The sequence below is a fragment of the Leucopleurus acutus genome (assembly GCF_964270905.1).
Source record: "Leucopleurus acutus genome assembly, chromosome: 2".
Taxonomy (NCBI): domain Eukaryota; kingdom Metazoa; phylum Chordata; class Mammalia; order Artiodactyla; family Delphinidae; genus Leucopleurus; species Leucopleurus acutus.
In genome coordinates this window covers 138,529,007-138,545,573 of record NC_139143.1, presented here as the reverse complement: position 1 = coordinate 138,545,573, position 16,567 = coordinate 138,529,007, and the positions used below count along the sequence as shown (strand labels likewise).

At 36.9% G+C, this 16,567-nt stretch overlaps 1 protein-coding gene across 1 annotated transcript in view; it reads left to right on the top strand.

Annotated features, from left to right (window-relative positions):
• The window catches only part of UBE2U (ubiquitin conjugating enzyme E2 U), a gene marked incomplete at both ends in the record, with an annotated part of 42,054 nt that extends 28,667 nt beyond the window's left edge, over window positions 1-13,387 (top strand). The window contains 2 exons of the mRNA XM_082833146.1: window positions 5,622-5,710; window positions 13,302-13,387. Coding sequence (XP_082689272.1) covers window positions 5,622-5,710; window positions 13,302-13,387 — 175 coding nt within the window. The remainder of the gene's footprint in view (window positions 1-5,621; window positions 5,711-13,301) is intronic.
• Window positions 13,388-16,567: the final 3,180 nt, after the last annotated feature.

The following is a 16,567-nucleotide window of genomic DNA, read 5'->3' as shown; positions in this document are numbered from 1 at the left end:
GATCACACCACTGGCTGAAACTAACAATCCCAGTTATGGATGAGGCTGTGATTGCACTGTAGCTCTCCTACGTTGCTGTGTGCATTGTTGTACCATTTGACACGCCCACAGCCAGTCTGGAAAACAGTTTAGCAGTTTCTTATAATGTCAAACATTCGCCTGCCCTCTAACCCACTCCTAAAGTATTTATCTTAGAGAAATGAAAGTATATATTCACCAAAAGACTTGCACACAAATGTTCATAGGAGCTTTATTCATAATATCCCAAACTGAAAACAACTAAAATGTCCATCAACAATCAACATTATATATTCAACAGTTGAACATTATATATTCAACAGTCGAATATATAAATAAATTGTGTTATAGTTATAAATTGAATACTCTCAGCAATAGAACTGTTGATACGTGCAACAACATGGAATAATAATGCAGACATTATGTTGAGAAAAAAAAAAAACCAGAGTTATAAAAGAGTACGTGCTGCACAATTCAATGTATATGAAGTTCTAGGACAGGCAAAACTAATCTATGGTGATAGAGATTGGATCAGTGATTACCCAAAGTGTCAAGGGAGATTGACTGGGAAGGGGCAGTAGGGAACTTTCAGGACTAATGAAAATATTCTGTATCTTGTTTGGGCTTATGGTTATGCAGGGGTCTGCTTTTATTAAAACTCATCAATCTGTACTCAACCTATGCATTTTATTGAATGTAAATTACACTTTAATAAAGTTGAATTTTGAAGGTATTCAACTAACTTTACAACTCTTTTAAAAATCTAAATTTACTTCAAATAAAATCTTTTTTAGAAAGGCATTCAAACTCTTCCAATAAATAGAGACAGTGAGTATGCTACCAAACTTCCAAACTCTGATTCTAAAATCAGAGATCATTACAAGAAAGGAAAATTATAGGTCAGTACCTCTTAAATCTGAAATGTATAAATCCTAACCAAAATATTAGCAAATTGAACCCACTGATATATAAAAAGGGATAGTACATCATGACTAAGTGGGCTTTATTTCAGGAAAGCCAGGTTGGTTTAAAATTTGAAAATCAATCCTTGTAACTCACCTAGTTAACCAAATAAAGAGAAAAAAACCATAGACTTATCTAGGTGAATCCGGGAGACACATTTAATACCCATTCATGATAAAAATTCTCAGCAAACTAAGAATAGAAGAGAATTTCCTTATTTCAATAAAAGGAGTCTACAGAAATCCAACAGCTAACTTCACACTTAAATGTGAAATGTTGAGTGCTTTTCTCCTGAGTTTAGGAACAATGCAAATATGCCCATTTTCACCATTTCTATCCAACATTGTACTGGCGTCCTAGCCAGTGCAATGAGGGAAGGAAAAAAAAACAAGTTATAAAATGTGGAAAGGGTAAAGTAAACCATCTTTATTCACAGACAACACAACTATATACATAGTAAAATCCAAATGAATATACAAAGCTTGAAAATTAGAAAATTAATCAGTAAATTTAGCAAGGATCCTGGATACAAGATGAATATTTAAAAATCAACTATATTTTTATATACTAGCAATCAACACATAGAAAATGAAATTTTAAAAATACCATTACAACAGCATCAAAATGTAACAAAAGATGAATAAGGTATCCATACTGAAAAAGCACAAAATATGAGAGAAATTTTAAAAGACATAAAGAAATAGAGATATACAAAGTTTATGGCTTGGGAAAGACTCAATATTCTTACAGTGTCAACTCTTCCCAAATTATAGATTCAATTCAGTCTCAGTCAAAATCTCAGCAGCCTTATTTTTTTCTGAAAACTGACAAGTGGTCTAAAATGTATGTAGAAATGCAAAGGGTTTAGAATAACAAGGCAATCTTGAAGAAGAACAAAGGGGATCAACACTCTCAGAGATCAAGATGTATTAGAAAGCTAGAATAAGTTTCACTCTGATTGGAGCTATTTAGGTCAGATTCCTGTCCCTAAACTAGTTACCACTCAACTGGCTTAGAGCCAGGGGTGGGGTCAGTCCCATCAGACCACAGGGCATGTACAGAATGGGAGAAGAATGGAACAGCTATCGGGGAGGCAACCACAATATCCACTGTGACAACCTTCATGTCTGTATTATTTTTATTGTACCTGACCTTTAATAAGTAAGACTTTGACAGGCACAGAGGGCAAAAGACTCTCTAATAGAACTGCTTGCACAGACATGGAAATGTAATATTTTGGTACACTCAGGATCCCCAGGAAGTTCCATGTGATGGAGCCTCTGGATGTGGAGATGAATGACGGGAGAAAAGGTTGGAAATGGCCAGATGATGAAGAACCTCAAGTTCTATTTAAAAGTTGTTTATATGTCATCCTATAGAACTATTTACCAACTGTGGCTTTCAAGCAGAGGCATGATAACCTGGAATAGGGAGAGACTGAGGTAGATGAACAATTAGGAAGCTGTTTAGAGTTTACAGGAGGAAAATGATGAGCTACTTACCCAAGGCAGTTGAGGAGACCAGCTGACACTGAGTGCTGAGGGATGCTAAACCCTTCCTTGGCTGTTTTTATGCATGTTCACAACCACCACTGGAGAAAGTTCTATCTCTGGAAACGTGGAGAGGTTAGGCTACGTGCCCGGAGTTACACAGCTAATAAGAAATGGTGCCAGAGTGTTTTAACCCAGGCCAACTGATTCCAGAGCCTGTGCTCTTGGTCATGATACTGTTGAATACGTGACTAAATATCCAGAGATATTTAAGAATTTAGTCATTAGGCTTTGGCGATGGTTGGGATGTTGCTTCCATGAAATAGCGCTGCCATGATTCTCTTCTTCCTGTAATGATCCTTTTGGTTTCTTTCACAGGTCCCCCTTAACAGTGAATTGGTTTCTGCTCACTCTTTTCTAAACACTTACTTACTCTTTTGGAGTTTGTTTTCCCTGATGGTGTCATCTATCAACCTTTGTGTTGATTTGACCTACATTTCTTATTTCCAGTCCCAATTTCTCAGTCACACTCCTGAAGGTCATCACCTACAACCCATGTTTAAAATTAAACTCATATTTTACTTCGGTTTCTCTAGACGCTTTCTATTAATAGCAAAGCTAAGTGGTCTTCTGGGTTTTAGGAGAATATTTGACCCTCAAATTCCTTCACTTTTCACACCCTATCAGGCAACTGGTTCAGTCAATTCTTTAGCATTCTCGTAGATTCATCTCCTCCCCTTCCTGATCTTTGCTCCCACCCGAGTTTTAGCTCTCAGAATCTCTTGCCTGCGTTACTGAATTTATTTCCTAACTGGTCCCCCTACATTTAATCTCTCACATAATCCTCTCTGCATGCTAATGCCAGAGAAAACTCTTACTCAATCACTGATTTCATAGTTTACTTGCCTTATTTGAGAACTTCTGATTACTGTCTATCACCTAATAAATCAAGGTTACTGAATCGAGTCTAATCCATTCTCTGCCTAAATTTGAAGAGCCAGCATTGCCTAGTTTCACCTATTTTTATCAAATTCCAATTCCTCTGAAATTGGAACTCTCTACTCTAGTCAATTATCTTGTTACTCTCACCTCTTCCCCCAACATCCTCTGTACGTAGGCATGCACACACCATGCTCCTTGCCATCTAAGCTATTGCTAATACTGATTCCCTGGCCTAAAATGCCTCCTTCCTTTGTCCCAGGTCCATATCCAGGTGACACTTTCCCTAATGGCTCCAAAACAAAGTTACAGCTCCCTCCTCCAAATTTTTTTGCTTATTGCCACTGCCAAAGAAGTATCTGTCATTGTAGTCTCCAAATGTCTATGTTAAATGATGTAACAGTTTATTATGTTAATATATAAAGCTATTCTATTTACTAGTTCAGATATAGATCTTATTTTCCCAACAGAATAATAATAAGCAGTGAGGTTCAGTTTAAAATTATGTCTTCTACTTTTTCATATTCATAATGCCAACAATAATACTCAATAAATTCCTGTTATTGGTTGAAACTATAAACACATGGATTTTTTTATGCTGTACACATCCCTTCATATTTTATCTGAATAATAGTAAATAGTTACTGTTCTCTTATTTTAAGAGGCTATTTCCTTTATAGAATTGAAAGTGCAGATACTCCCAAATGTTTGAGGCATTCTGTTTTGTATATTCAAACTATACTAAAGTTATACTTTTTAGAGTAATATTTTTAATTATTCTAGGGGAATAAAAGAAAGCCCCTGAAGGCTAACAGCTTGAAATTGAACAGGACACCATTGGGAAGGGAGAGGGTCATGGGTCGTCGTCAAACAGACAAAAAACAATGGAGACGATTGTGCCTGAAGATGGTGTATTTTTTTTTCATGAGACAGTATGTTGACAGTTTCCTTCCTCTTGGGTCATTGTTGTCTGCTAAGTGATCTGTGACAGCAAATTGATCACAAGCTTTTTCATGCAGGAGATATAATGCAACCTTTCATTTTGTTACCTCCGTTGCCAAATGCTGAAACATTTCATTGGCAAATTAATGTTAGTTTAGTATATCATTTAGTGGTATAAAGCACGCATGTAGCTCTGGAAGCAATAATAGTAGTGGTTAATTTATCTTTACCAAGTTTCAGATTTCTACTTAAGTGTGATTACGAAAGCAATAACACACTTGAAAAATGTTAGTCTTAAAATTAGGTGTCCGTAATTACGATTTAAATAAATGAATGCATTAACAAATTTAGATATTGCCCCTATTAATTTCAAAATTGAGTCAGATATTAAGGTACCTATGATTTACCTATAAAAATTAATGCTAATAACCTATTATAACTGAAAATTTGCTTCTTCCTCCAAAGAGCTAGGAATTTAAAATTAAAACAGACATAAAGTCTTTTATATTTGATGTTTAAGCATCTGTTTAAGTCAGTTAATAGATGATTTCACATGTCTGAAAAATATCTGAAAGTCATGTTTTGTTTGTGGAGTGTTGAGAATCTCTGCATTCAAGAAGATTGTAAGAAAAATTGGAAATGCAGTTATTTAAGAGTAAGAGACTGTTTCATAGGTCCCGTTTAATACTTTGTAACAGTCTTCGCTCTCCCATTAGGATTTGGTAATATTAGCACAGGGAAGGAAATGTGCTGGCAGTAATATTAGAAAAGAGTTGTTTATTTTCCCTCATTGAAAGTGGCCAGATTCTGTGTAAAGATTAAACTAATCTCAATTCTGGTGTTTCATTTCTCCTCATAATAAAAAGAAAATAAAGGTGATTTTACTAAAATTTGGCATAGAAATTTAAGAAAGTTGTTTATCGTAGAAAGAGAAAATGTACAGCTATGATGTTTTATTTAAAGTTCTTTTCAATGTTAGTCACGAAAGGCACAGTTATCTTAAACCTATATTTTTCTTTTTATAATATACACATGGATGCACATTTACACTTATTATAGAAAACTGGTTTGGATGGACCTTTTTTTGTGATTTGCATGTATTCGTGGAAAATTATGTTAGATTCATTTGTTAGAAATAACTATGTGAGAATTTGCAGATCAGCCTAATGTCTTGTGACAAGGTATCTGAAAGAGTCCACTCTGATAAAAATAATTTTAAAAAGCAAACTTTCATGCTACTCACTGTCTGATCTTATTTTGTATTTTCAGATCAATTAAATCAGTCTCATTTTATGATTACTACAAGACATGGTCTAGAATAGCCACATCAAAAGCCACAGAATATTACAGAACTCCATGTAAGGTGATCTAACCTTGTCTTATTTTTGCGGGGAGGGGGGTTGGTATATTAATCTCAACATTCTCAGCTTGTCTTGCTTTCAAAGACTAATTGACACATATGTGGAATCTGAGGGTGATAAACTTCTTTGTTGGCTCTATATACTAATCATTCAACAACTGTTCATTTAGTCCCTCTTTTGTAAAGAGTCCTGGACTGAAGTCTGATTAAAAGCCCAAAGGAAAGATAGGCAATTGGACGAATAAAAGACAAAGTTCTCGGTCTTTTGAGCTTTACTTTACGCCCTTTACCCCAGAAGGAAACCTTCATAGCAGGAGGAAACATTCTGGTGCTAAACACAATTATCCCCAAAGCCAGAGATATTATTAAGTAGAAAGACAGCAAGAAAACCTGGGGATGCTCAATTATATCAGTCAAAGGAAAAATCATCTGTTACCATCATACATTAAGAACTAGAAAGATGGAATAGGAGAGCTGGACAACTTTTTGGTCCCATTTAATCTAATCTTTAGAGTACTGTTTCATTATTTGTATCAAAGTAGGTTAGCCAGTCTGCACACATTTACTGAAATACGACTTTGCTTCAGCTATCCTGCAAAATGGTACATTCTGAACTTATCAGTGACTTCCGAATTCCCAGATTCAGTGATTACATTTTTTTAGTCTTTATCTTACTTGAAATCCTATTGGCTATGCTCTCCTTGAGTTAGAAGACACCATGTATCCATGGTTTTCCTCTTACCTTCCTAAGCGCTCCTCTGCCTCTTTCCTTAGCAATAACTTCTTCATTCAGTGTTCTCTGCCCAGCTCTCTTTAAGAGACCTCATCCATCACTATGATTTTCGTTAGCCCACATGCCAGTAATTCCTAAAGCCTCATCTCTAGCCAGGCTCTCTTCTGAATTCTGAATGCATATTTACAGTTGTGTAATAAGGCACCTCATACCCAAGATGTCCCAAAGTGAATTCATTATGTTGCTCCAAAACCTATTCTCCCTCCTTCATTACCTCTCTTGGTTAGTGGTAGGTCACTGTTCTTGCATTTACTTGCCAAGCCAGAATCATAGACATTTCCTAGTCCTCTTTATCTCCCTTATTAAGCCTTATTGATTTTATCTCCTGCAACATTACAAATGTTTCCCCTCTACTCCACCTCCATGACCACTGCCTTAATTTGTGGTCTCATCGTGTTTCATCTCATCATTGTGATAGTCTACTAATTGGTTTTAAGAGAACAAAATATCACCCAGAAAAAAAAAATCATATCTAGTTTTAAGACACAAATTAGAGCAAAAAGGAGTACTAAGCTTAATAAATATAGAAATGTGAGGTCAATAATTTCTCAGAAATTACTTGTTCTTTCAGGATGTTGGTTATTATTTTGTGATTATACATTATCTTCCTCACTGACTCGTAGATTAGTGATTAAGAAAAATAACTCGTTCAAGGTGCTTTAAGGAGTAGTCTTTAACAACACTATCAGTGTAAAAGAGTTTTCTTGATTTTGATACCAGATTACATGAATGTTTACTTCATTTAAAAGATTTTGATTGAGCGCTTCTTAGTCGATTCAGCAAACACATCCTGAGTACTTGCTATGTAAGAGGCTCTGAGGAGCTCAGATGGGTTCCAGGAGGTGATAACCCTTAACAGATGTGGTGTCAAGAGGCAGTTGGCATGCTCCAGGGAATGATTCAGCGTCCAACTCCTTCAACCAAAAAACAAACAGATTGTTATAGGATGGTGCTTCATGGAATAACGTGTAAATATATGAAGGCTCTTGGAAACTCCAAACTGCTAGGAAAAAAACAGAAGCGCATGCCCAAACAAAGAAATTCCAAAATGATTGTCTTATAATAAAGAATAATTTTAAAATGGAAGTAATAATGAAGTATCACTGGCTACAGTTTCTTCTTCAAAAGAGTTTGACACCAAAATATTTAAGTTGGTTCTTGTTTCTACATCTGTCACTAACCTAGTATGTAATTCATTTCTCTTTATGAAGGCAATAGCTGGTAATGGTTACCTCTAGGCCAGAAGAATTTCAGAGACTTTGATTCTAGCCCTTGGTGCAAGATTTCACAATCACTCTGCCTCTCTTTCCTACAGAGATTTGTCATAAGAATGTTTCAAAAGCTTTCCTTCAATAATAACCAGCACTTAATTAAAAAAAATTAAATGTAAACCTTACATGTGCTGCTGGCCAATTTTGTCGTTGGATAGTTCAACTGGATGAAATCCAATACTATCTTTTTTAATGGCTTAATTTCCTGGCAATAAGAAAGATGAAGCTGTTAGATTATAGAATGCTTCTTTAACTACTCAGAAATAAAGGGGGAACTTCTAATAACTTCATTTTCTACAGTTATATTTTTATCACTGGAAAGATTATTCAACTCTTGTGCATATTTTTAAAAGCTTTTTATTTTACGAATAGTGATGAGTAAGGTTATATTATGATTTTTTTTTTTGCGGTACGTGGGCCTTTCACTGTTGTGGCCTCTCCCGTTGCGGAATGCGCAGGCTCAGCGGCCATGGCTCACGGGCCTAGTCGCTCTGCGGCATGTGGGATCTTCCCGGACCGGGGCACAAACCCGTGTCCCCTGCATCGGCAGGCGGACTCTCAACCACTGCGCCACCAGGGAAGCCCTATATTATGCTTTTGAGTATTAACTCTATTGCATATCTTTGTGCCACAAATCTATACATAGTCATGTATGCCATAATCCTAGTAAGTTTATTCTTGTATAACACAGTTTACAGAGTATACTCCGTACTGTTTTTCTTATTTATTTTTAATTGAGGTATAGTTGATGTACAATCTTATGTAAGTTTCAGGCATACAACTTAGTGATTCACAATTCTTAAAGGTTACGGTCCGCTTATAGTTATTATAAAATATTGGCTATATTCCCTGTGTTGTACAATATATCCTTGTAGCTTATTTATTTTATGCATAGTAGTTTGTACCTCTTAATCTGTATTTTTTTAATCATCCCAATCTTATTGTCCTTTTATTCACTAACCAACCAATATTTATTGAACACCTAGTATATGTCATGCAGAGTTGTATATCAACCCAATGAGCTCGGCATTATTATTATTCTGTTTTACACATGAGAAAACCAAGACCAAAGGAAGCTAAGTAATTTACCCTAAGGTCACACATGGAATATCATATATTGGTAAGAGTGTAAATTCTGGATACATATTGCCAGGGTTTAATCCTGGCTCTGCAATTTACTAGCTGTGTGACCTTGGATAAGTTTCTTAACCTCTCTATGTCCCAGTTCTCTCATCTGTAAAATGAGAATAATCACAGAACGTACATCATAACGTTGAAGCGCTATAATGGTGCCTAGTGCATAGTGAGTGCTCATAAGTGTGGCTAATATTTATTAGTACAAGTGGGCTGTGGCCCAAAGACTTGAACCAAGTCCTCTGACTCCATATTTGTTCTTTCCTCTATATTATATTGCCTCCATAATATGATATAAAATTGTAATTTCTGTATAACTTGAGATTTAAATTCAAACTCTGAAGTATGTGCAGTATGTTTTCAGTAATTACAATGATTTGCTCATAATCATAGACAATCATATGGGAAAATGTACTGATGATCCACTATTCTCTGTCCATCACTACAGAATGGCAAATTAAAAGTTTGGCAGAGAACAAACCAATACATCTGGCTGTGGGGCAACAGCACCTTAATGACAGAATATGATCCCCATAAGGAAATGTTTATGTTATACGAAAAGAATTCCTTCAGACCAGTGTACCCTGTAATAGTGAGCGGAGGCTTCCTGATGTTTCTTTGCTGTCATCAGGACAGACCAAACAGCCTGAAGCATCATGGGAATGCTTGCTTTCACCTTAGGATACTTTCATTCCGTGAGTCTTTGAGCCAGCAGTGAGGGCAAGTGTCTCCAGAAATGCATTTAGATGCAAGAAGCAGTATCATCGGCTTCTAATGCAGTGGTCTCAGTCTTGACTGCTCCTTAGAACCACCAGAGGAGCTCGTGCATGTTCCCCGTGTAAAGGGTGCACCCCCAGACCAATTACAGTGGGATCTTTGGGAGCAGGACCAGGGGGTAGTAGTTTTTACAGCTGCCCAGGTGGTTACAGTGTGCAAGCCAATGGAAGAGCCCTAGTAGGAAGAACCTGATATCAGAAATTAGAGGCTCCTAGCCTTATACTAGTTTTGCAGACACAGTTAAGTGAATTTAGGTTAGTCATTTAACCTAATTTAGCTTAGTCTTTGTACCTCATTTTTCATTTCTATTCATTGACAAAAATATTCAACTCTATTTTAAGTTCCTCCATGGTTAGCATAAGATAGTATATGTGAAAATAAAACATGCCAAGGTAAGTTAGTGCTTATATATTTCTTTGGACACGACAGTCCCAGAGTGGAAGAAAATTTTTCAGATCAACCTATACAGATGTTGGACAATAGGTGTGTCATAGAAAAAGCAGAGTAGAAGCGATGTCCAGTAATCCTCAGAAGGAAAGGAAGGAAGAAATATACCATGGAGGCAGTAGAGGATGCTTTTCTACACAGATTACAAAACTGCCACAAGGGCAAGGTATGATAGTGATGGGGGGGATTTTAACTTCAAGAAGTTTTGACAAAATTTCACTGGTCCTCATTTCTTCATTATTTCCCTCCCATCAACATCATCCACTGAGCATCTTCTATGTCTATCAAAGGGCTTCGTTGAAGACAAGAACATAAGTATTATGATAAGCTTTTTGAGGCATTTACAGTCAGATGGTAGGAGACGAGTGAAGAAATTATGGGGATAAAATAGGAAGTGTTAAAAGTTTGTACAGATACTGTGGCATATTTCATCTCTTGGATAATAGAGAAAGCATTGGAGAAAATAAGTCAATAATATAAAAGAAATGAGAATACAGTAAGTCCCCTACATACAAACGAGTTCCGTTCCGAGAGCGTGTTCGTAAGTCCAGTTTGTTCATAAGTCCAACAAAGTTAGCCTAGATACCCAACTAACACAATCAGCTACATACTGCTGCTTTTATGCTTGCCTCCAGATATTCTGGGCTTGAAATAAAGGTACTGTATTACTGTACTCTACGCCAAAAGTACACAAAAAAGTACACAAAAGCACAACCACTTGTAGAGTATGCACGCATGTGACAGTGTACACCAGACACATGAACTAACTTACATGATTGGACATGTGAATGCATGTTTGCATCTTTGAAAGTTCCCAACTTGAAGGTTCGTATGTAGGGGACTTACTGTATTCAGGAAAGATAATCATGCCATTTGGGGTTTCATAATATATAAGGAAGAGACTGCCATACATATTCAAATAGAAAATGTAGGAAGAGCAATTCCCAAAAATTAAGGAAAGACATGGATTATCCTTGAATAGAAACATCGAGTAAATTTCAGGAGTTCCCTAGTGGCCTAGTGGTTAGGATTTGGCTCTTTCACTGCTATGGCCTGGGTTCAATACCTGGTCAGGGAACTTAACATCAAATAAATTTTAAATTTTGTTTAGGTAGTAATGAATAGTACATGTGAGAACACATTACTCAACCTTTCTGTGTCTGTCTGTTCATCTGTGAAGTGGGTATTATAATGGTAAGCACTGCATATCTACTTTACGAGTACCCCCGTATATAGTAAGAATTCTATTAATATTAATTATTATAATCATCTAAAGGAAATAATGAATCCTGCTAAGAACTCTGGGGAGTACAGATTTGCTTCCTTAAAGGAAGGAAGGAATATATTCCAAATAATAATAAAGAGTATTAATTAATTCTATAAGAATATGTATGTATGTGTGTTTATGTGTGTTTGAAGAAGATAAAGAATAGATTGGAACATTGCTGGTGAATATCATGTAATATTAATAGAAGAAAAGGAGAATTATTCAGTTTAAATGTTTTCTCTATCAATGACAAATTTCATCAAGCTGGAAGGGGTTAATTTATCATTGTTAAGAAGTAAGCTCCAGGGCTTCCCTGGTGGCGCAGTGGTTGGGAGTCCGCCTGCCGATGCAGGCGACACGGGTTCGTGCCCCGGTCTGGGAAGATCCCACATGACACGGAGCGGCTGGGCCCGTGAGCCATGGCCGCTGAGCCTGCGCGTCCGGAGCCTCTGCTCCGCAAAGGGAGAGGCCACAACAGTGAGAGGCCCACGTACCGCAAAAAAAAAAAGAAGCTCCAGATAGAGACAGGACTGGTGGGGAGCATCTGGTTGGTTAAATAGATCAGGACTATAAACCCAGGACAATTAGAAGGAGAAGAGAGAGCGAGAAAGAGAGAGAGAAAGCACACAAGTGAACAGGGGAGGGAGCGGGGGGAAAAGGAAGGATGTATATGTGCGTGTGTGAATGATCTGAATTAATAGTATTTTGTGTAAAAACTACCAGTGCTTAAGCATAGTAGGTTTTCCGTAAATTGTATGTGAATTTGATTGAAGGCCTAAGGCTTATAATTAACCACAAACATATGAGCCGGTGGTATAATGTGATTTCCAGAAAATACTAATGCATATCTGAGCTAAATTGAGAGAAGTCCAGCACACAGATCGAGGGAGGTAGCAATCCCACCTGTATCTTGCTATTGATATGAAATCAAGATTCTGAGCCAGTTCGGGATGAAAACTTTAATAGGAATATCAACAAAGTTCACCACCAGGATGAGGATGGTTAGGTCTCTAGAAAATCATGACTTAAGAAAAAGTTGAAGGAACTGAGGCTGCCCTGAGAGCTATCTTCAAATATTAGAGGGATCCTTTCCATAGGGGAGGGATAAATTTACTCAGAATTGCTGAGGAGGTCAGAAGGAGGAGCAGTGGAAACTCAGCCCTCAGATTAAGGAAGGACATTGTGACCTTGGTAACTGTCAATGAAACCGGCAGTCTCCCAACAACAAAGAGACAAGGGGGCTTCCCTGGTGGTGCAGTGGTTGAGAGTCCGCCTGCCGATGCAGGGGACACGGGTTCGTGCCCCGGTCGGGGAAGATTCCACATGCCGCGGAACGGCTGGGCCCGTGAGCCATGGCCACTGGGCCTGCGGGTCCGGAGCCTGTGCTCCACAACGGAAGAGGCCACAACAGTGAGAGGCCCGCGTATCGCGAAAAAAAAAAAAAAAAAAAAAAAAAAAAGAGAGAGACAAGGGATTCATTTAGAGGCTGAATGATCATCTGTTGCAGATTCTTGCTTTGTAGAAGATCGAGATCTGTAATGTCACTTTCAAACTCCCTGATTTTATTTTTTCCCTTGAAGTGTTGCATTAGAATTTTGTTAAACTATGGTATCAGTTTCTGTATGAGTTATTTTAAAACTATCCTCGTTTCTATAAATGATATATAAACAAATATCATGATAAGTTACAAAGTCACAATCTGTTTGTTTCAAACAATATCCAGTATCACAAAGTTTAAATTAAAAGAAGAAATTTGGAGAGTGTCTGAGGATCGTAATGTGACTTGAACGATAATAGTATGTGCTATTGCCACATACTAACTTAAGGAGAAATAAATTATTGTAAACTTTATTATTAAAGAATGTATGCATAGCTCCTTTTTAAAATATTCTAATTTCAGTGCTTGAAGATCCAAATTTCATTGGAGAGTATTACAAATGGAAGAAAAATGAGCTAAGATGCCCTAAAGAATGGGGTTTAAAGTAAGTAATTTTAACTGTCTAGAATATTATCCTATGAACTTGAAATATCTATTATTCACTTTCTACTAACTGAACTATCGGAAGAAACCCATTGGATTTCTTTTAAACATAAGAACAAAAATAAGAGGTATCATTTTGTCCTTTCACATGAACCCAGGTGGGAAACAGCCTTGCTATCTCGCGGCTGCCAAAGGTGGGGATAGAACATGAGCCACAGTGAAGGAATCCCACAATACCTTTCCTATTACTCTTCTTATTTTTATTCTTAACCTTATCAAAATAGAACTTAGAAACAGGAAAAAAGAAAAACCAGCCTGTTTACATATCACCAGTTAGTATTTCTTTCTTCTCCTGGTTCCAAACACCTTTTCCTCTTTTCACAGATGGATTTCTCACTCAGGAACCAAATATATTAAATCTAGTGAGGAAGTCTGTAATTAAATACAAAGGTAAATTATTACAATATCTTTTGGAATGATTGACTCTTGGACCACATTAAGGAAGGGACCTTAATCTCATCTTCAGTCTCTTGACTCCTAAAGGCAGTTTTTCTGCTTCATCATGTTAGAGCACAGATTCCATCTCAGCTCTGTGGTACTGGCTGTGTTGCCAGTGGTCATTTATTCTGGAGGGCTTATTGCAAAGCTTTCAGTGAATGTGCTACCACAAAGCTAGGGGAATTAAAGTTCCTATTTTTTGTATTTACATCATTTTTATTAGCTCCTTGTTAGCATTGTGACCTCTTTTCTAGGTGAAAATAATAGGATTAATAAAAACAATGTGCTGTATTTTGAATTTGTGTAGAAATCAAGGCTCTTAAAATAGACTTTCCTATCCTTTAATATCATAGTTCAGATTGGGTTTTTTGGTTAGATATTCTTTTTTCAGTTGATTTCTGCAGCAACTTTCCTTCAAGCCAAAGGGGAGGAAAGCTTTTGCATTAGAAACTTTTCTGCTTTCAGAGTAAATTATAAGCAGTAGAAAAGTTTTTATAAAGCAGAAGTTGAAGTGTCAGCATGGTTTTTTTCTTGAAGGCATGTTTCAAGTTTCATTTAAAGAAACCTACTTAGAATATAAGGTTAATTTTGCTGTGACATGACTTCCTTTTTGATTTCCTTTAACAGAACTGCTTTGTTTTATTTGTTTGATTATTGATTCATTATGTAAGGCCAGCATCCCACAGAACCCCAACATGTAGGAAAAGTAGGACCATGTCATTTTCAACTTATCCACCCACTTCTCCATATGGCTGAAATAATTGTGAACTGTTTGAATGCTAGAACATTTTCCTAAATACATTATTTTGAAGTTATAGGTCAAATCATCATGTGCGTGGTGACCCTGTCAGACTAAAACTTTCACACCTTATGCCATCTGGTGGTTGATGAGAATATACTTAGATCAGATGATAACAAAACATTAATTTAAACATTATTTAAATAAAGTGTCTAAAAGATATTACATTTATCTACATAATTTTATTACAGCATAAATATTTGAGCATGCAAAAATATAAAGTATGGTGGAATCAACTTCTTTTTAAATAATTATTAAAAGTCTCATGTTCATCAAATACATGAGGTATAGCAAAGTGGTCAATTCACAGTTTCAAGTAGGAAATGTTTGGGAATCTATGCAAGTGAGTAATTGGTCTATGTGTACGTGCAATATAATACCTTTTGCATCTCTCTGTTTTTAATATTTGAAAACAGAGAAAACTTTCCTCGCGCTGAAATGTCCCCTTTAAAAAAACCCAGAAAATGCAAATTGAGAGCCTTTCATCTGCAGAGCCTTCAGGAAAAAGAGAGACATATCTCTCCTGCCTCACACCCCTCCTCCTACTGTCCTCCCATCCCCTCATCAATCAAGACCCGATTCTTAAGCTACCCTAAATTCCTTTTTTTCCCCCCCACTATTGTTTGGGAACATAAGATATTCTCACCACGTTGTGCTTTCTGTCTGGGATATCTTTCCCAGCAGAGTCTCAAGTTAGGATTCAGTCTGAGTTGAAAGGTGGAACACACTACACTACACATAAATTGCTTCAAACAGTATCTGGTACATAGGAAGTACTCGAGGTTCGCTATTATTCATGCTTTTCCTACTGTGGCCCTAGTTCAGTTCTCACATGGAAAATCTATCTTTGGAGGCAGCATGGGAAAGGGCATGGGCTGTAGTGTCAGATAGATCTTGGAGAAATTCTTACCCTCTCTGAGCTTGTCTCCTTATCTGTTCAAAGGAGATATTACCTACCTTGCAAACTTGTTTTGTATTGGATCTCTTGAATGAGATTATATATATATATATATATATATATATATATATATATATATATATAAACCACATAGTGTTGGCGCATGGACATTCAATAAATATTAGTTCCCAAGGAGAGGGGGTGACAAAAGCCCATGTCCCCCAATGTTTTCAGAGAATAAAAATAGAAATGTAAAAAATTGTGACATTTTCTCAGTCTAGAAAGCAGCACCTATCATAACCACATTTATTTTAGCCCCATTATGCCCTTGGTTCTTTTCCCTTCTCCGTCCTGTCATCTTTTCAGCCTGGCAGAGTGCTCCACAAGGAGGGCATGAAGATCCAGCTCCACTGTGTTTTGTGGAATGGTCCATGATTCGGGCTCCCATGTCCCCCCATCCTCTCCTTCTGTAGCAGTCTGTTCCTGTCTCTTTCAGCGCCTGTGGTGGGGAGATTCATCTGTTCATGTAGAGTGACCAGGGCAGGACTGTTCTTCTAGCTTTGTATTCTCTGCACTTAGCCTGGTACCTGGCACTCAATTAGTGTTTCTTGAATGATGCATACTTACCCTGTTTCCCCACTTAATAGGAGGACTAGATGTGAAGACAGTTACTTTTAGGAACAGTAAAATGAAGGTGCCCATTCTAATGTAGAGATTATGGTTATACTTTGGGTATAGTCATAGAATAGTGATTGAAAACTGGAAATATAAATGACTGTCATGAATATTTTATGCAAATTCTTAAGTTTTACACATGTTTTTAGTTAGTATTAATAGGAACTCATTGGCATTATAAGCAACTCATAAATATTCATGAACTGATCATTTGGTTTGGCGTTCATTTCTAAGGCCTTTTTTTTCTTTCCTATTGCCTTGCCGGTCTTTTGGCTATTCATGCAAATACTTTATTTCTACCAAGACATGGGAAAG